Source organism: Buteo buteo, chromosome 5 (assembly GCF_964188355.1).
Source record: "Buteo buteo chromosome 5, bButBut1.hap1.1, whole genome shotgun sequence".
Taxonomy (NCBI): Eukaryota; Metazoa; Chordata; class Aves; order Accipitriformes; family Accipitridae; genus Buteo; species Buteo buteo.
In genome coordinates this window covers 54,009,366-54,029,034 of record NC_134175.1, presented here as the reverse complement: position 1 = coordinate 54,029,034, position 19,669 = coordinate 54,009,366, and the positions used below count along the sequence as shown (strand labels likewise).

Below are 19,669 nucleotides of genomic sequence, written 5' to 3'. Positions count from 1 at the left end.
TCGGTACGGGCGAGGGCGTTTCTGCCGCTGGGTCGCTGGCGGCCCTGCCCGGCAGGAGCGGCGTCCGCGGTGGCGTCTGCGGGCGCTCCTCTGCGGCCGGTGAGCGGTTCACCGGGGGAACCGAGCGGGGACGGCGGGGCGGGCGCCGCGCACCCCGCACCGCTCCCGGCAACGGCCGCCAGGGGGCGCGGCGCGGCGCGGAGCGGGGCGGGGCGGGGCGGCGAAGCGCGGCGCGGCGCGGCGCGGCGGGCGGAAGTGACGCGGCGGGACGAGAGTGACGGCTGCCGGCGGCCATTAGCGGGGCGGGGCGCTGCCGCCGCCGCCGCCGCTCCGTCCCCTTTGTCAGCGCTCCGCCGCCGCGGGCGGGCGTGCGGGCGGGCCGCGGGCAGGGCGAGCGCCGGGCCGAGAGCGCGGCGGCCGCGCCGCCCCCGCCGCCCATGGCCAGCCCGCCGCGGCCCTAGCGCGACCGACGCCGCCGCGATGAGGAGGTGAGTGCAGCCGCCCGTCTGCCCGGGCGGGGCGGGGGGGCCGGGCCGAGGCGGCCCGGGGCTGCGGGAGGAGCCGCTTTGGGCCCGCTGGCTCCGCCGCCGGTGACCGGCCGAGGCGAGCCGTGGGGGGCCGGGCGGCGGGGCCGGGTCCCGGTGTCCGCGGCCCGGCGGGCGTGAGGGGCTGTGCCCGCCCCGCCGCGGGCCCTGCCGGTGCTCCGCCGGCTGCCTGCGCTCCGCCGGCTGCCTGCGCCGCGGTCCCTGCCCGGGGTCCGGAGGGGGGGAGCCGCGAAACCCAGGAGGGAAAAATTCCTGCGGGCCGAGGGCGGGCTGCCCACCCACCCCCCGGGGCGGGAGAGGCTCCGCTGAAAAGCGCCTTTTCTCGCGAAAAGCGAAGGCGAGGGTGCGGCGTGCCTCGGCAGCCGCTGTCACCCCGTCCCGCAGGCGGAGTCGGATCTCGGCTGCGGGAGGCGACACAAAGGATTTCGGTCCCCCCGTGACCGTCGCGACACACGCGTGTCGCGGCTAACGGTATCGCTGTGGTTCTGCGGTAAGCAAGGCTGCCGTGCCTGCAGAGAGGGGCACTGGTTTGGGGGGGTGTGTGTGTCTCTCCTCCTTTTGTTTTCTTTTTTTTAAAAAGCTACACGAACGTCTTCAAGTTGGGGGTGCAGAGTTGCGCCGCCTCAGAGCGAGCTCTCTCAGTGTGACTGTGCCGGCATTACTAATGTCAATATGCTGAAGGTCCGTGGTTTGACAGGAGAAAGAAAGTTAGAGGCCAAAGTCCCTTGTGCCTAATTAATCTGTTAAAGGCACTTCTTCCTTCCACTGCCGAATATGATGGCGTTTTGCACAGTGAGTCCGTAGGGGTCTAAATCGGCCTGCTTATTTACAGCTATGTGGCTCTGAATTTCAGGAGGAGACAAAGGGGATGGCAGGACTGTTGCCTGAACTCCTGTTGAGACTTTTGCTGGTGATTGAGGACGGGTCGCTCAAAGCAGGCAGTCATTCTTTCAGCCTGCTCAAATCTGTGTATTAACCTCAAGGCTTTTAAAACCACATGCCGGTCTGTGAAATCTGGGGCACGAATACAGCAGGGGAGGCTGCCTGGGTAGTCTTTCCAACTTTGTTAGTCTATAAAAATGTGTTAAAATAACTTGTTTCCAGCAGTACTTTTACAGTAAACTGGGACTAAACCACTTGAGTTTCTCTCTCAATGTGGGGAAAATAATCTTCAGCAGGTTTTGAAAGAGTAGGGGTTTACATAGGTGTTACTGGAGGGACTAATTCATCAAAACAGCCTTGTTACTGATGGCAGCATGAGGTGGAAAGTTTCAGGTTCTGGACCAAGCTGCAGAACTGGCACTTATGTATATAAACACTTTTTAGAAACGATGCGTTGAGCTTTCAGAAGAGAACAGGTTCTTTTCCCAAATCTCACGTGTTTTTTGTGGTATGCATTGAAGCTCATCTGTCATGGATCTCATCCTTTCATTCAGGAAAACCTTTATGGTTGTTGGCAGTTTTCTGTGGGCAATGACAGGTCTATTTTTAAATCTTCAGTTTTCTTTTGTTTCCTGTAATAGGATCTTTATTATGATCCTTACACTTCATCTTCAGAGAAATGGTGGTGAGCTGGAATGCAGCAGACACTTTGTAAATACCCTCCAAGTTCTGTCCTTGAAGGTCTAGTACCGTTTGAAGAGTACTGAAATTGAAATCGGTGAAAGCTGAAATCCTGGATGTGGAAAGCTCTCAAGTGCAAGTCTGGTTCCTTTGATGGTCGTAACTTTTTTTTGGAGGAGGTGTTACAGATCTATTTTAGGGGAACAAAAAGTTCCTGTATGCACTGTGCTCTCCCTCGGAGGTGTTAAGTGTGTGCAATGTTTTGAGAGGTTTGCCTTCCATCTCAGTATTTTGTTTGCTGGGATAAGACCTGCATTCCGCTGCTTCGTTTCGGGGGGTGGGGGTGCTGCTCCTTGCCCAATGGCACAGGACTTGGGAGTAGTTGCTGATCGCAAATCTCTGCTTATTTGTCTTCTCAGGCTGTAGTGGCAGGTGTGTTTCATTTTGTCTGCTTCTGTCTCCATTTCAGGACAAACTTTAAGGTTGGTTGCTGTGACTTAGATCACCCCTCAACCATTTCAGTTTGTAAATAATCAGCTCTTACAGGCCTAAATCGTAGTTAGGCCAAAACTATAGACGGTGAGGCTGTTGTTTAAATGAAACAACCCGAGGGAAGAAAACTGTGTTACATATTTTTAGTTTTAAGTCTTATAACATGTTTCAAAGTTGCAAGCTGAGAAAGGGAAATCCTACTGACCCGGTACTGATGATTGTTTCCAGGGAGGTCGTGGACAGTCTCTGTGTAAGTTCCACTGCACAATAACTGTTGCTGACTGGTTTGCTCATGACTTATTTTTATATGTACATTAAGAAACTGGAAATATTTTGGTTGTATAGCTGTTGAGGTTGTTACTTAATGTTTATACTCTCTGTAGAGAACGCTGTGGCTCCATTAGTTACTTGAAAAAAGTATTTGTGAAGACCTGAATGGTGTGTGCAGAAGTTCAGCCTTCATGGACTTAACTCGTAAAGTAACTTTGGCCATATTATGTTCTTGGAGCTAGCAATTTAACATGCTTTGAGACACGAGAAATTTTTTTAATGCCTTAGTAGCTGGATATTTGATATTCTGATGATAGTTTATACTCTTCTATATTAACATATATTAAGTTGGTTGCGTTTTTTTCTGCTGAGGTGACCTGCTAAAGCTCACTGCTAACAGCATTTAGAAAGATTCTTCTGCAGGAGAATGTGAATGTGTTGAGGAGCTGAGGTGAAAGGGGAGGGCTAAATATAGCCATTTCCTGCAAAACGTATCTATTTTTGAGGCTAGCTCTCCAAATGAAGTTTTTTTGTCTCTCTAAGCCTACGGAGAGGGTTTCTTTTCCTGTTTTACTCTTCACAGATAACGTTGTAGTTGTCCACAGTCTGACTGTGGTTGGTAAGTCCCAGTGCAGGTGTAAGGGAAAACAAAGGGATTGGTGGCCAGGGCTGGGGGAGGCGGTAAGGCTTGCGGCAATGTAACTTGGCATAGTATCGTTTGCCTGTCTTCAGTCTGTGTCCAGCGGGCAAGGAATGGAGACTTGCATCATCTTGCCAAAACTGCCAGACACAGCAACAGCAGAGGCATCAAATAGCTTACTTGGGAGGGATGCAAATGAGTCTGGGAGAGGGATAAAAATAATTTGGAGAAACACCCTCACTCTCTCAACCCCTGCTCTGTCCTTGCATTGCTCTTTCCCAAGCTGCATGCTTCTTGGGAAGGGAGAAAGCAGTGGGCTCTTTAGCAGTGAAGAAGCTCTTGGGGTAGGAAGAGAACATAGGCAAGGGAAAGAACACCAGTGGGGTGTTGTGGGTGGGTTGTGTTTGTGTTGGTTGTTGGGTTTTTTTGGTTTTTTTTGGCCAGCTGGTACTCTGAAGTCATGCTTAAATTTAATGAAAGCCTGATGCTAAAATAGGATCTAGGGCCAGCCGTTGTAAAACAATTAGGCACCCTTTTAGCCCCCTTGTCCCTGCCAGGAAAAAAAAAAAAAGGCTGCTTGAATTCACTGACATTCTTAGGTATTTACACTCTCAAATGGGCATCTCAGTATCTGCTCTTGTATCTTTTATCTCTTCTACTGTGTATAAACAGGTTAAAAGCTTAGCCCACTCACCTGTGCGGCTGTATAGGGCTACAGAAGAAAGGTTATGGCAGCGGTCTTGAATCCAGTAGATTTCAGAGTGATAATTGCTCCCTTCTAGCCTCTCTGTCTGTGAGAATTCATGGAGGTCCGTTGGGGTGGATTGCAGGTTGGTCTTGGTATCCATGCGTATTCGGGGGTAGTTTATTTGCTTTGAGACCTGAGGGTAGTCAAGACAGACAGTTAAAGAGCATGTTATTTACAAAGGTATCCAACACTGTCTAAAAACCCCTTTTTTAAATCCTGCTGTAGACAAGTTCAGCGACTACACATTAAGGACACAAGTCATTTACATCTTTTACGTATCTGTATGTATCTGTAAAATAAGGAATGATGGTATTTCTTAGCAGTGTTGGAAAGCTGAATTCACATAAGTTTACAAAGTATTTTGGGATCATGAATTCAGAAAATGCTATTGACTATGAAATGTATGGAATTCCATGGAAATGCTTTCAATAAATTCCTTTTCTCTTTGCTATGTTTGCAGCCAAAACACAGCTTTAGACTAACGCTTTCAAAAGCATAAAAGTGTAGTCAAATAGCAATAAGTAGTTGTAATGAAATAGTTTTCTTTGTTATATTGGACCATGAGTATGCACGTGACCCAGTTTCAGCTGATAGGTAATCCCTTCCTTAAAGTGTGGTCTTTTGCAATTACGTGTATATAGCTCAGTGTTCATAGGTTCCTATTTCGAAGTGATTTGCATTTGTAAGTCTTACTGGTATTCAGTATATGCTCTCAGAATGTTAGTCTCATAACAAGTTCTGCAGTGAACTAACTGATTATAAAGTGGCATTGAATCTAGCCTTTGACGTTAATTCCGTAGGATTCTAACCGTTTTCTAGAAGAAACATCAAGAGTGTGCCGACATTCCTAGTGAGATAAGTTCATTACTACTTTATATGAAAGAAAGCAGTAGTGTATTTTAGAAATGTGATGGTGTTCTTTGCTAGCAGTTCAGATGCTGACTTTCCCCTGGAAGGCCAGAACTGACCTTATGATTCATCTGCCGGTGAATAGTCAACATCAGGTGCTGCATCACGGTCTTTGCCAGTTATTATATGATCCCGTCTTTAAACAGGGTTCTTTTGATGTGTTCTTTCATTTCATGCTGAATTCATCCTGGTTGTCGGTGCTCCACCTTGTTTGCTGAACCAGTACTGGCTGTGAATGTTGCTCTGTGGCCTGGTGGCTATGCCTGGCAGGCCAGGCAGTGTGTTGGATCCCAGGGGCTGTTGGACGGAGGCTTCTGCCCAGTTCTGGTTAGAACATGTTTTGCATTCTTTGTACCTGCAAATTAGTATGCCACCAGCTCTTACACACCTCTAAAGCCCCCAAGATCAACATCCCTCATCTCAAGTGGTTGTGCTCTGTTCGGTTGAAGTACGAAGGCAGCATAAGTCTCTAAGCAATCAGGATAACTCATTGTCGTTCAGATCATTAGTTTCTTTATGCTCAGGACCTGTTGTTTTAGTTTTACATGGTATTGGCTCAGTCTTGTTCTGCAAAGCTTTGTGAGATGGTGTAGATGCAGCCTGTCTAAATAAACTGACTCTTTTGCTGAGGAGAGAAATGTTTGCATGGAAATACAGAGGTCTTAAAGTCACGACTGAAAGGTGAGTAAATGGCAAATCATGATTTTGCATTGTTTCTTATGATGTAAGAAATAGGGAATACCATGTGTAGTCAATAGTCGGCAGTTTTAAAATTTAAAAAAATGTAGTGTTTGTGTGGTGCCTGTTTAAGTTATAGAATGATTGCAGTGGGACATTCAAGAGAAGTTTGTTTGTTTTTTAAGAAAGGAATTGGATATATTTGTAGGTCTGTGGGTGGACCATTAAATACAATGGTCCAGATGCAGTTTTGGGCTTGGGAACTTACCTCTGACTGGTAAGCATGGGGTCAGGGGGCAGAGGAGGGTGGAAGAATGACCTTTGCATGCTATGTCCTTATGCTTCTTCCTAAGCATCTGCTACTAGCCTCTTCTAGAGTCAGCAGGTTATTCTTGAGTTAGTTGTACATTCCGTTGTTCTTCTGTTTCTTCTGTTGACCTGAAAAGGTAGCTAAATGGTTGCTCATCCCCAGAAGTAATTTTTGTCAGTGCATCTCCCCCTTTTGAAATGCTCCTCGCAGTGTCAAACCATGTCACTGTTCGCTACCTGTAGTACTTCTGAGAAGATGCGTAGGGAAGTGTCTCTAGCTTGTTGTAAGTTAACTCAAGTCTGGTTTAGGAAAAGGAAGGCTACGGCTTGATTAGGAAAAGCTTATTAAAACAGAAGACCTCCAGTTCAGTGATTTTTCAAGGCAGACTTTGGACTCTTCATTTGCTTTGTCTGAAATGAACAAAGATGGAGGTAGGAAATGGTGCAGGGGAACACCAATGGCTATTATCTAGGCCTTTTTACGGAAGAGGAGATGATGCTCCAACTCTTAACCTTCTGTCCCGAGTACCTGGAACATTCCTTCTCAGCATGGTGAAGCCACAGATCATACTCAGTTGAATAGAAACCCTAGGAGGACCTCTTCCTCATCTTACAGAGCAGTTGTAACTAGCTGTGCTCACTGGAGGTCAGGCATTTCTTGTTCTGACTGCAAACTTTACCTCTCTGCTAATAGGCTGCAGAAGAGAGGCCAACAAACACCTCTTCTAATTGCAGGTCTGCTGTTTGTCTGGCAAGTATCCTGTAACAGTAGGAGCAGGTTGGCAGCTTTTCGACAGCCGCCTTTGGCTGGGCGGATAGCTTGGAGGCTAGAAGTGGCTTCCTTTTGAAGTCCTGCAAGCTGCTGATCTCTGCTTTCATGAGTCAGTGTGCCTCAGCAGGCCCCTCCAACCTTCCTCTCTGAATGGCCTGGGGTTCCTGGCTGAGCAGTTTTAGGCAGTTGGTGCTGTGGTTGCGCAAGCCTTTTTGCTGGCTACTAATGCCAGGGAAGTAAGTAGTTGTGCTTGTCCCTCTCCATGCGCTGTTCTTTCTCCTGTTCTGGCATCTCTGTGGCCATGTGGTGAACTGGATAAGGCGTTAATTTGGTTAAAACTTAGTCTGTCTTTGCCAGATTAGTTGTAACCCACATGAATTCCTGGTTTGGTTTTTTTGTGTTGGTGCTAAGGAGCGTACTCCTAGGGTGTGATTGACTGGGCAGATGCAGAGGACTGTGTGCTACCTCGACGTGTTTGTGAAAACCGTTGCCTTACTCGAGTGCATTGTGGGTGTGTTGAGTTTGCTGGCTGTGACCAAGGCTGTTTGCAGCGCGCTTTGGCCCGGATTGTCGCTGCCAGAGTGGACCTGGCATGGTCCGCTCTGCTGGAAGAGTTCCTGCAGGTTTCTTTGCTGCCTGCTTGCTCTTGGCCCTGATTGTTACACCGGGGCGTGCTCGAACACACATTTTTGGAAGTTCCGCATGCCACGGCTTTTGTGCCACGGCTCCAATGCCTGCCTGCCATTCCTTCTTGTACGGATTGTGACTAGCATGGCGGCCAGCCTGTCCTCTGTCAGATGCTGCGCACAATGGCAGATCTGCCTGTGTTACTCATCCCTTTAGGGGTGGATAATTTCCTACAATGTCAGTTAGTATTGGATTGGAGGTAGAAGAGATGAGATCTAAATCTCCCTAGGAACAAATGTAAAATTAAACAAAATGCGTGTTTGTATTAGTCAACCTAAAACAGACTGTGCTATTTAGGGCTCTCCACTGCAATGAAGTTGTCTCTTGTGTTTGTGGGGGTGGACTGCAACAATTAAGTCATTTTAAGGCAGAATCTTAAAAGAGAAAATTAAAAGATTATGGTTTGGTTTAAGAGAATAAATTAATTGTATCGTGTTACATTAGAGAAAAGATAGATGGTACCTTGCTGGTTGTTTATTATTGGTAAAAATCATGTCCATGTTGCATGTAGAAACTCTTCTTCACTTCATAAGAAGTAATTTTTTTTTTTGTCTGTTAAATTTCACTCTTCACTGATGCTTGACCGTAACTGCCTGTTGAAGCTGCAGTTCTGTGTAGCAGCCTGCTAAAACATTGATTTTGATTGCATGGGCTGGAGAAATCCCAGGCTGTAGGATGATTTGGCAATGGATTTTATGTGGCAGTCAATCTTGTAGTATTATAATGTGTGTGACTCCTTATTTTCTATTGTCAGGGTGAAAAGATGTATGACTTGTAGTGCACTAGTCTGAGTATTAAATTAGCTAATTCATATCTATTTAGGGGTGGAATTAAAATAAGTTGTGCATTTAAAAAAAAGCTATTTTCAATTTGACTTTTAAATACTGGCTCAAGTTAAATGATAATAAGTATTTTAGATGTACTCCTGGCTCATGAAAAAAGCGCTGATGCTTGTGAATTAAAAAAAATGTGTGTGTGTATGCTTTTGGTGATTGTGATTTCCAAATATTTACTTTAGTTTTTTTCTATTGTAAACTTAGTCTGCAATTCTTTTCTGGACATTCAGTCGTACTTATTGGGCATTGATCTAAGTAATTTTTATTCCACTTGACCTGTATTTTTGGACCGAGTTGTAAAACCTGTGTGCATCCTGAATCTAAATGAAATGATGATGATAAAAAGGTGCTTGCATGGCAATTTTCACTCTGCCTGCTTTTCATCTCAAGGGTAACTAGGCGTAAATGTGGTATGGAACCATCTCTGCTTATCTTGATTCAGGAGCTGTCTTCACTGAAGAGGTAGTATAGGGTCTTACTTTGATGTAATCCTTCCTCTCTCAGGCAGAATCCTTTTGCTGCGGGTTAGAAGCCCTTTCTGCCCAGAATGGCTAACCGAACACAAGTCTTTGTAAGAGCAGAGGTATGTCTTTACTTTGTGGTTATGATGAAGGTTAAATCATTTGAGTATTGGCTACCCTCCAACATCTTTGCATAATTTGAACTCTTCTCTGTCCAGAAAGAGACATGCAAGTTATTTCAAGTCACTGGGATAGAAGAAAAAGCTCCACCTAAAAGATTGAAAAGAAACCTGGGATAGGTTGCCCTTACCTGCAAATTCCCGCATCAAGCACATGCAGCACCAGTAAAGGCATAGATTGGAGTATGGCTGGTGGCTTCCTGCTTTTCAAATGTGTCATAACTTGGTCTTTCCTCTCTGTCTTTTTCTCATGGATCCTGCCCCTCAACTTTTGTTGTTGGGACTGTGCACTTCTTAAAAATTCTTGAACAACTCTTTGGCTTTGCCTTTGCTATCTCTCTTAACCTCACATTAGTTGATTGTCAATTAGGCCTTTACAAATGTGCCAGAAATGCCACGTAGACACTTTTGTGTGTGTTTGTGGACCTGGTGTGTTTGCATCAGCCTTTAGTAGAGAATAATCTAAATGCGTAACATGTTCCAACTTGCCTAAACAATAGGGTGTTTTTCTGTCTTTGTGTAGGCATTTTACACATTTGTAAGACTCATGTCCATACCTCTGAAGCAAACTTGTGCATAATTGTTCTGCAAAACCTGTTCTAAAATCTGAAGTTACTTAGACCCTTCCCTCCATACACGTTTCTTAGGACACGAATAATATTTTGAAGAATGAGTGCATCAATATGACTGTTCTGAAATTATGGAAATAAAAACCTAAGCACCATTAAAGTACTGTTTGAAAGAAATATGGTATTTCCACGCCTTGTGCAAAAGTGGCATTTTTTAATGAGTGGAAAAGTCTTTGACTTCAACTTTTTAGTTGGGATTTGATTCTGGATGTTGGTTAGACATTCAAGTAAAATATTTATTGGACTCTAATGTACAACAACGGCCAGGATTCTGAGGGAACTTTATCTTGTTTCTCCATTAGGAAGGCCAAAATGACATGCAGCTATGAGCCAGAAGACCAAACTCGCTTTTAGAAGCTGTCAGTTTTCTTATGTAGTTACTGGAGTCTCTGATGAGAAATTGGTCTGCAATGCAGTTTTTACGCCTTCCTTAACAAAGGGTCTGCTAGGAGTAAAACATGCTTTATTCCCAGTCTGGGGATTTGTAAAACTTTGACGTGTAGGCCAATTATAATTATGGTGGTTTAATTCCCAAAGTGGATGCTCTTTATTCTAAAAGGGGCCCTACTGCATGCAAACAAGTGTATTGAAGGCTCCGAAATGTTAGCATTTGAATGGTTTTGGCTTAGCTTTAAAATAAATATCTACTGGATATAGAGCTCTGGGGAGTGGACTAAAGCAAATGGAAAAGGTGAATTAACTTGAAGTTGTTCCGCAAGGCTGGGTTAATAGAGCCACAGCACATCAACACAGTGGCAGATGAAGACAAAAGAAAGGGATTTTGAGAGCTTGTTTGTATTTTGAGGCTATTCAGAAGTGAAGTAGATGCAATTCAGAGGCTACTGTTCCCCTGCACAGAGTCCTCTTGTCATCATTCTTACTCTGCAGCATCAGTCCTTGTATGGCCTAAGTGAGCGTGCTGTCCTATTCCCATAAGAAATAGTGAGAAACATTCCTGGCTGTTTTCTGATGTAGGGAAGCCTTTAACTTGCAGCTTTTGAAATTGTCTTGTGGTACTTTTGAGACCTGGTTGAATAAATCAACAGGTTTCTGTTTTGAAGAGGGAGATTTACAGTTTTTCCTCACTGTGATGGAAAATCTGGAAAGAGAACCAAGCGTGCTTCTTCAGACATGTGTGTGCCACAAGATAACTGAAAGCAAAACAAATTGGCAACCCCCCCTTTTTATAGGGAGGGAAGGAGCCTAACTCATAGCTTTTGACTGACTTCTGGTAGGAATGCTGGGGTTTGATTAGTTCAGGGTGAGTGGAGAAGGCTCTTTTGTCTTGATGCTGTCTAGTTGAGAGTAGCACATGGTCCTTTCCCTAAAGAGTTCTCCCTGTGTTCTTTTTGCTTCTGAAAGTTTTGTAACAAGATGGACTTCTTTGTAGGATTATGTGATTGTTGGACTTCACAGCAGTTGGGGAAATTGGAGGACTTTGTGGAGAATCTGGGGGAGAGCAAAGGAGCCTCCTTCAACAAACTTTGGAGGAGAGCTGAGGGAATATTAGCCAAAGATGACCACAAAATTTGGGTGTAGGTTACTCCCTGTAGAAGTGAGACTGGAACCAGCCCGGAACTTGGAGAACCAATGTGACCTGCCTTGTGTAGGTTCTTCAGCTTGGAATTCAAACACCTGTGAACTGGAAGTGGCTGTGGCACTGGGGTCACAATGTTTACAGTGTGAAGAACCCATGTGCTGGGAGTGAAGGTCTCCTGTTCTGTCAGGCCTCTTAAAGGAGAATTCTGGAAAACTGAGATGGAGTTTGGCTCTCTTTACAGATACAGGTAATTGGTGGGCATAGAGGTGAGAGAGGGATGCTCAGGCAGGCTTCCTAGGGCTCTTACCTGTCACTGTGAGAGGGGTTAATGGCAAAAGGCCAAGCATGTGGCTGAGTATCCATAACAAAATAAGTTACTGCTTATCAGCTGTTAATCGGTGCTGTTCAGCTCTGTGTTTTGTGAATGTGGGTAGAACAGTAGCTGAAAACGTTTCATTGAGATTTCAGGTGGTGTCTTGGTGTTTGCCCTGCAGTTTCTGTGTCTTAGTTGATGCACTAACTGGTACGCAGTGGTACCATGGCACCATGATAAGGTTCTTGGTGGCAAGTCAGAAGAAACGTGATGGCATCAGATTGCACGTTTGACTCAGGTTTGTGTTACCCGAACAGCCCCTGGTAGCACCTGTACCATCTCACAGGGTGAGGACTGTGGTTTTTAACAGCTTTTTGTTGGTGGGAGCTGCGAGCGAACCGCTCTGCACAGTGCGGCAGCTGGAGGCCTTGCAGTCTCCCCTGTGTGGATTGCGCTGGCCATGACCCTCTGCAGGTTGGACTTCAAGGTCCCTCAAAGGAGTAGGGCTTGGTGAGCATCTGCTAAATTCTTGCATGGTAGTTAAGTGCATGGAAAAGCTTTCTTTCTCAAATGCTGACTGATGTGAACATGAAGGGGAAAAAAAAAACACAAACCAAAACAAAACCACAAACAGAAGTGAACAATTAGCTGTAAAATGAAATCTCTGAGGGTTTGGTGTGCCAATGCTGTGAAAGGATATGAAATTTTTTTTTTTACTTGGAGTTCTGAAATATTCTTCCAAAAATGTTAAGGCTTTTTTGACATGATTGATCTTGTTTCAGTCCCACAGGGGTGTTCGGTTGTATGTGAAGTGAGGGATTCTTCTGAAAATGAACACGTTGTAGTTGTGAAAGTTGGTGCATAAACGTGTAGTGTACTGAAAACATGCCTGCTTATCCTTAGCTCTTGAAGGTGCTTTGAGAGCAAGTCTTCTAGCTTCTCTGTAACTCATCTTTTGGAGTTATAGCCTTCCTGTAACAAGCGCATAAGTAACGGTTCATTTTTTAGTTTAATTTTTGTCTTGGCTTTACATTGAAGGTTTGCTTGTCCTTTGTGTTGTGCTCCAGGTGGCTCTGCACAGAGCTGTGGAAGTGCCTTAGGGTGGCTTGTGTCCGCTCTGTGGGCACTGCTGATGTCCCAGGAGGATGAAGAATGTCCCAAATTCAGTTTGTAATGGCATATTAATTAACAAATTAATGTTGGACACGACCAAAAATCACAGATTTAACACACTCAATTTACATATCACAATTGTATGAAAAAGATGCATATTAAATTTGTTAGTTGACAACTTGATGCAGCTTATAGTTTTTACCTGAATTGTTCTTAGTATTACAGCTGATATACAATCACCTTAGGTTCTAACAACTGAAGAAAATTGTATGCTTCATATGTTATCTTCTTTTTAGGTAATAATTATTGGTCAAGAAGGCTACAGTAGCTACTGTGTCAAGAAGCAAAACACCAAAAGAAAGAAATGAGCCTTGAATGGCTAACCATGACTTATAGCTTAGTATTAAAGTGGGTTTTCTCAGATAGTAAGAAAAAGTACACGGGGTTTTCTGATGTAGTATTTGATCAGTTTCTTGAGACAGTGAGGAAATATTTAAGTATCTAAATGTTAAAAGGGGATTCTGTTGATTCCTTGATCTTGAAAGGCCACTTTTCTTAAACTCCTGCAAAAACATGTCTTCTCTGTTGCAAGTAATTTTAAATGTTTAAATAAAATAGTAAAGATTTTCCATGTAAAATGTGGGGGGAAAAAATAGCATTTAATTTTACTCTGAATTGAGTTAAAAACTAGAAAGCTAAAACTTAGACCTCTGTGGAAGAATTTGAGGGAATAATGCGATATTCTTCCCTGAGCCGACCTGCCCCTGAAGTGATATTGAGGCTGAGGTCCTGAAGAAATAGACTTCACCTTTGCCTTTGTTTTTAAAGTAGAAAAGTTAAAATTAACCTAAATGTTTGAACTGTTTTGGGTTTAATTTAATTTGTGTCTTTGTTTGCTTGTTGTTTTTCATAAAAGGACACAGTAAATGCTAAACAAGGTTTATTAAACGCTCACCCCAGCTCCATAATGAAGATGATTTAAAGGTGATTACACACTCCCTACCAGTCTAAGACATTTCGGGGATTCCTAAAAAGGTCTTCAAATCTTTCATGTCAAGATAGTACACAGGCTGATGGGTGCTTGCCGCCGAGGGGGATCAGAGTGGGCAGGCAGCTGAGCACCCACCGCCGGGTACGGTCCAGGCTGGCTGCGCTGGTCCTGCCACCTGGCCGGGCGGCTGGCACCTCTGTGGGTGCTCCGCTGATCGGGTGGATTCGGAGCTGGGAAGGCAGCTGGGACTTCTGAAGGCAGAAAAGCATGTTTCCATCTGATCTATCAACTGAGAAACAGGGAGATATTCCCCCCCCTCCCCGGTCACCCAGACAACAAGATCAGCTGGCTGGTTTTGGTTAGTTTAGTTCAGTAATTGCAGGTACAGTGTCCTTTGTCTAATAAATGGGCTTTAATAGCAAAATGTTTTGATAATTTTTCTTGCATAATTAGCACAGTCAAGCTGTTGTAAGCCTGTTTTCCAACTGAAAGTAAACTTTTGAAATACTCTGTAAGAGAGTGAATAATCAAATGTATCTCTTTCTATTATGGTAAAACGTGAACTATAAAACCTAGGAACCTGGGTTGCTGGGTATTAAAGTAGAGGCATGGAGCTGCTTTGGTTAAGGCTTGGTTAATGAAATATGCCAAATGCAGTGTAAAGCAGACCTTCCTAAACAGCTGTGACTTACGCTGCCCTTTCGTGTGAACTGCTGTTTGTGCCTCCCTCCTTCCTGTGCTGTATACTTCCCTCACAGCATGCTTGCTCTGTTTCTCCCTCTTACTGTCTATTACTCCACGCGCTTTTTGCGTCTGTTTTGCCTGAATTCTTGGTTGGGTAAGAAAAGATCTGCAGCAGTAACTCTGGGGGCTGTCCCATCCCTTTACTGCAAGTCAGCACAGCATGCTGTCAATAATAGCCAAAAGTCATCTTCCTCCCTTCCATCCCCTGTTATTCTTAGCAAGACTGCCTCTTTCCCTGGGAAATGGTCTTTAAAGTCTGTATTTAGTTAGTCTTAACAATATGTTCATTTGTGTTGGACAATAATTAACCTTTCTTTAGAAAAGAGCAAAAAATAAGTGCAAAATCAGATGTAAAATTGGTTATTTAAATTGTGACTCAACCAGGTAATTTAAATCACCTTGAGAACTTGAAAGTGTTTAAATACATACCAACACCTGAAATGAATATTCCACCTGTGCAAATGTAAAATGCTGTTTTGAAAATGTCAGAAAACAAGGTCAAATTCCAAGTGGTGTGGTGTGTTTTTTTTTTCTTTTTAACCTTGAATTTTGCTTAGCTTTTCTTTGAATCATTATGCTCACACAATTACTCAGTAGGGTTTATTTTGCATTTCTGTAGCTAATTTTTTCCTGGTAGTAGTCTGAAGAAACTCCCATCCCGTGCATCCATCCTGAGTAAAGAATTCCCTGTTAAGTAAAGTGGCTGCAGCAAAAGGGAGAGTGTGGCTGTGTTCAGGGGTGTTGGATATTCATTCTGTGGATTTACCCACTGTGAGCTGAGAACGGTTGGGGGCACGAAGTGCTTTGAAATAACATCACTGTCATTTTATGCATTTCTAAGAATAAGATTCTGAGTTTGAGGGAGGAGACAGGAGGAGGGGGATGAAGATGGAGTGAAGTCTTAAAGCAGTGTGGAAGGTCCAAAGAAACCCTTACACTTCTATAAGAAAACTTCTCTAATGCCAGCGTGGCATAACACAGCCCCTAGAGCTGTGGTGCAGAGAAATGGAGCAGTCTAGGAAGGATGGAAATACTCTATGTAGTGCTAAAATAGTTCTGTGCAGTGTTACTTGCCTGAAGCAGCTTGTGCAGACTGCCTGGATTTTCACGTGGCCAGGGATTGTTTTCTCCTGGGGAGCAGTGCAGACCTGCAAAGATCCCTAGCTTGTACAACCCTCCCCAGAACTGCTAGTTTGGCAACTCTGCCCCTAGGAAGTTTACCACAAAATTATTTTGAAGCTGTTTGATTTCTTTGCAGTCCTGCTTGTGGGAACCTCAGTGTTTTTGGGCTTTGTACCATGGCTCAGTCTGCCTGGATTGAGCTGGCGTTGCTGCTGGTGCCTGTGTCATGGTGCGATGGCAGTGCAGGCTTTTGCATGGGCGATGAGAGAGCTGTTCAAACATCTCTTACCCTTTCCTCCCCAGCTGGTGACAGGTGAGCTAAGGCTGCATTCATATGGTCAAATACAGATTATTGAGCAGTGCCTTTGCTCAGAATTCATGTTCCCAGCTGTTTGTAGACAAGAACTGCCTCATGCTCTCTAGCTTGCATGTGGAGCTCATATGATATTGTCTACATCTGGTCATACAGAGGTATAACAGATGTGGGAGTTTAAAGGAAGAAAACAGGCTGATGAGTGCAGCAGTGGGATGTATAGTTTAATTGCTGCTTGAGGAGGACTGGAAGGTGATGTACAGTTGCAGGTCCAGAAATACATGGCCCCCTAAACAGCTGCAGGTAAGAAGTAATCTCTTACAAGGGCTGTTATTTAAAGATCTGTTGTTAGTAGTTATGTTTCTTGCAGCAGTGTTTTTATATCTCTGGACCAGTGTTAACTTGTGTCCAGCAACACATGTCTTCATGAAAACCCAGATGCTGTGTTGTTGACCATTTAGTGTCATTGCTAAAGATCACTGCTGACTGGCACCCTGGCTCCACCCTTCAGAACCTGATAGGATAAAAGGGAAAAATCACATCGATCACAGCTAGAAAAAGTAGTTTGAGATCATGCACCACATCCAGTTACAAAAGCTACTTAAAAAAAGTGAGGGTGGAAGAGGCAGGCAGTTGCCTTTCTCTTCTTAGCCTTCTGCTTCTGAGGTGCCCTGAATGAGATCGACTCCAGGCTCCACGTTCCTGTCAGCTGCATGGCTGAAGGAGGAGATACTTCAGGCACCATTCGTTATTGCCTCCCTTAACTTCTTTCTTTGACATTAGCACAAGTTCAATCTAATCCTTTTGTAAGAGGTGACAATGTTTGAAAATAATCTGCTGTGTAGTGTATGTGAAGTTCTTCTAGTGCAGAAGATAGCTGGAAGAGAAGATGGCCAAAAGTGCATGGACTGCAAGGCAGATGCAAAGGTGAAGGATAGGGGAAGATCCAGAAAACGGAGTGAGAATGATCACTTTGAAGGACTTGCAGTGGGTGAAAATGATCACAGTGTTAGCAGGGAAAAGAAAAAGAGGAGAAATCAAAGTGCTTTTCTTAATTAAATGATTTATGCCATCTAAGTTTTGTAGGTAGCTAAATTTCAGTTTAATGCATAGTTGTGAACTAGGCATTAAGAAAATGCTGCATTGCTTTCCAATTCAGGAAAATTCTAGGCAGAGAGAAGATTTTATTTGATTGTTTTTCATGAAAAGCTATTTAAACAAACCTGACCAAGAAACAACTTCATGCAGTTGCGGTTCACTGGTTTGTTAGTTTCAAACTCTGCTAAGCCCTGGTCTTGATTACCTCTGCTCTTGGTATGCATGAGGAATATGAGATGATCTTTTCTGAAATCTGTGAGCAGGACAAGAAGAAAGTCCCTTCCATCAGACAACAGCAAGATGGTTCAAGCCCAAAGCTCTAGTACAAATGAATGCAGTCTTATCCACGTCCATGGTGAATGTTACACAAACAAAAGGCAAATGACTGTTGCACAAATCAGTAGGGATGGCTTTTATTTTTACTAGCTGAAGTTGTCAAGTAAGCTCATATTATTCAGTCAACTCTGGGAGTCTTGGAGATGTTTTAGTAATTTCTGTGTTTATTCAGCCAACTGACATAGAAAAATAATGTATTAAAAGCATTGATAAAGAATTCATTTATTCAGCTCTGATCTGCTTGTTTGCTCGCTGGTGCTTAGCTTTATTTGGAGTGCCAGGCTGCCTGCGATGTGGGTTGGAGACCTGCAGTGGCAGGGGGCACTGGGTGATGGCACGGTCCTGCTGTTAGCAGAGTTGGGTGTGTGGGGAAGCTATTGCAATGTCGGTGCTTCTGAGTACTATTGCTTTTGGTTAATCCTTCTTTTCAAAAAGGAAATAGCTAGTAAGTTAGTAGATGCCTTGGGAATAGGCAACAGCTGGGTGCAAAGCAAAAATCTGCTAAAACAGTAGTAATTTCTGAAGTGTTGCGTAGAGGTTTTTTTGTATGTATTCAGTAGCAAATTACCATTTGAGCGTATGCTGTTGTTCCTTCCCCGAAGTTGGCATGAGATGTCTATTTGAAACTGATTGTCATTGCTATGAGACTTTGTTAAAATGGTTGTACAATGTAGTGGTTGGCACTCTGTCCTTCCACTTGCAACACGATGGATTCTGTTCAACAGGAACTATTTTAATTGGTTCCCACTCTGTGTTATGTTAAAACTCTGCTGCTAGATGTAGAAACCCATGACATATGTTTTGTTTGTCCCTGAAAACATACACTTTATTCTGCTTTGGTCATTCAAATTCATTTTATGTGATTGTCAGCTGAAAAAAATACTGCATTTGGCAGCACTTCAGCAGTGAGGCAGCTTCCTGCGGCCCAGGACTATAAACTGTATAATTTGTCCAGGGGGGGCCGTGCGTTACAGAAATGAAAATTCCTTCTCTGACAGCCTTCATTGCTTAGCACGCAGCAGCGTGGCCTTCGGAAGTGGCCGTGGGGAGGGATGGGAGGCAGCGCTGGCTCAACGCGCCCACTGCTGCGAGGACTGAGGGTGGGTTTTGCAGCCGGTGGCGGCAGACAGCACCGTGCTCCAGGAGCCCCGGGCTCGGGCGGCGGGTGGAAAACATCTCTGCCATGATCGCCTGGCTCCGCTTTCTCAGAGTGCCCAGTTATGCTGAACGTGCGCCTGTGGTGGGGAGCTGTGTCTTGGGCTGGAAGCCAGGTCTTCGTCAAGGCTAGGTGTGCCGTCTGTCGGGGGGAGAAGGCAGGCAAACAAGTGGGAGAGTATTTCTTTGGTGGTAAGCCTTGAGTTCGTAATTCTTTTCAGTGTGATAGCTGGTTAGAAAACAACCAGTAGTCATGACTTCTGTTAATTAACTACTAAGAGTTAAATAAATGTTGTTGGAAAAACTAGTCTGTGTTTATTTGGCATGTCTTTCTCCAGAAAAGGCTGGTGCTAGTTGGTACATGCTCGATTTCTGTGCATGTCTACAGCATGGTTTTATGTTTTTTCTCTGTATTGATTTTCATGATTCATTGAACATGATCTAAGCAAAGAGCATACTTAAATGACACTGGAGACAGCTGTCTGTTAAAGTGGGACATTTATGTATGCTGAAATGGCGCCAGGTTTTTTTTCCATTACTTTATCAAGTAACACACACCAGTAATATTTCTGTTTAATTTCCTTTTCTAGGTCACTGGTATGTCATTTTTGTTTTGTTGAAAGAGCTATGCTAAATTCTTACTCTAAACTTTCGTATCAGTTTTGTTCCTGTTATTTTTCTGCTAATCCTTTTTAAGGTTATTTTGAAGTGGAAAGGGCTTTACATTTTGTTTGGGAGTCTGTATGAGGGACTCGTTTTTTTTTTTTTTTCCTCCCAGCAGAGCTGTTTTGGAAGGTACATGTGGGAAATTTGGATAAAAGCAGAAATGTATAAAGCTCTGGAAGCTGATGTGTAGCTTTTTCCAGTTTTAATCTGTCTCTCTTCTTTGTATGGCAAGCTGAAGTTCCAGATGTTGTTTTGGCTTGGAGATAGTGAGTAGGGGAAAAATAAGCATTCTTAATGTTAACAGAGTCAGACTGGCTGGTTCTGTACTGACAGGAAAATGGAGAGATAAAACCTCCATTAATGGTGCATGCGCTGCCTAAGTAGCCAATAAAACAATGCTGTCTTCACTGGAAATAAGTCCCAGATTGGCAATGATCAGTGCCAACTGCAAGAGGAGACAGCTGCAGAGGCTGAGAAGTATTAAAGTAAAACTAAACATTAACTTACTTGGATAGCAGTGGGGTTTTGTTCGAGTGTGCAAATCCCCCCCCCCCCTTTTT

At 44.2% G+C, this 19,669-nt stretch overlaps 1 protein-coding gene across 2 annotated transcripts in view; it reads left to right on the top strand.

Moving 5' to 3' along the window:
* The first annotated feature begins 285 nt into the window (after positions 1-285).
* ACVR1 (activin A receptor type 1) overlaps positions 286-19,669 on the top strand; it is a 70,881-nt gene continuing 51,497 nt past the window's right edge. Inside the window, exon 1 of one of the 2 annotated variants that reach the window (XM_075029120.1) lies at positions 286-488. In XM_075029120.1, coding sequence (XP_074885221.1) covers positions 481-488 — 8 coding nt within the window. In that variant the 5' untranslated portion in view covers positions 286-480. Of the gene's footprint in view, positions 489-9,013; positions 9,033-19,669 lie in introns of those variants that run through there. The other variant, XM_075029121.1, reaches the window with a different exon arrangement.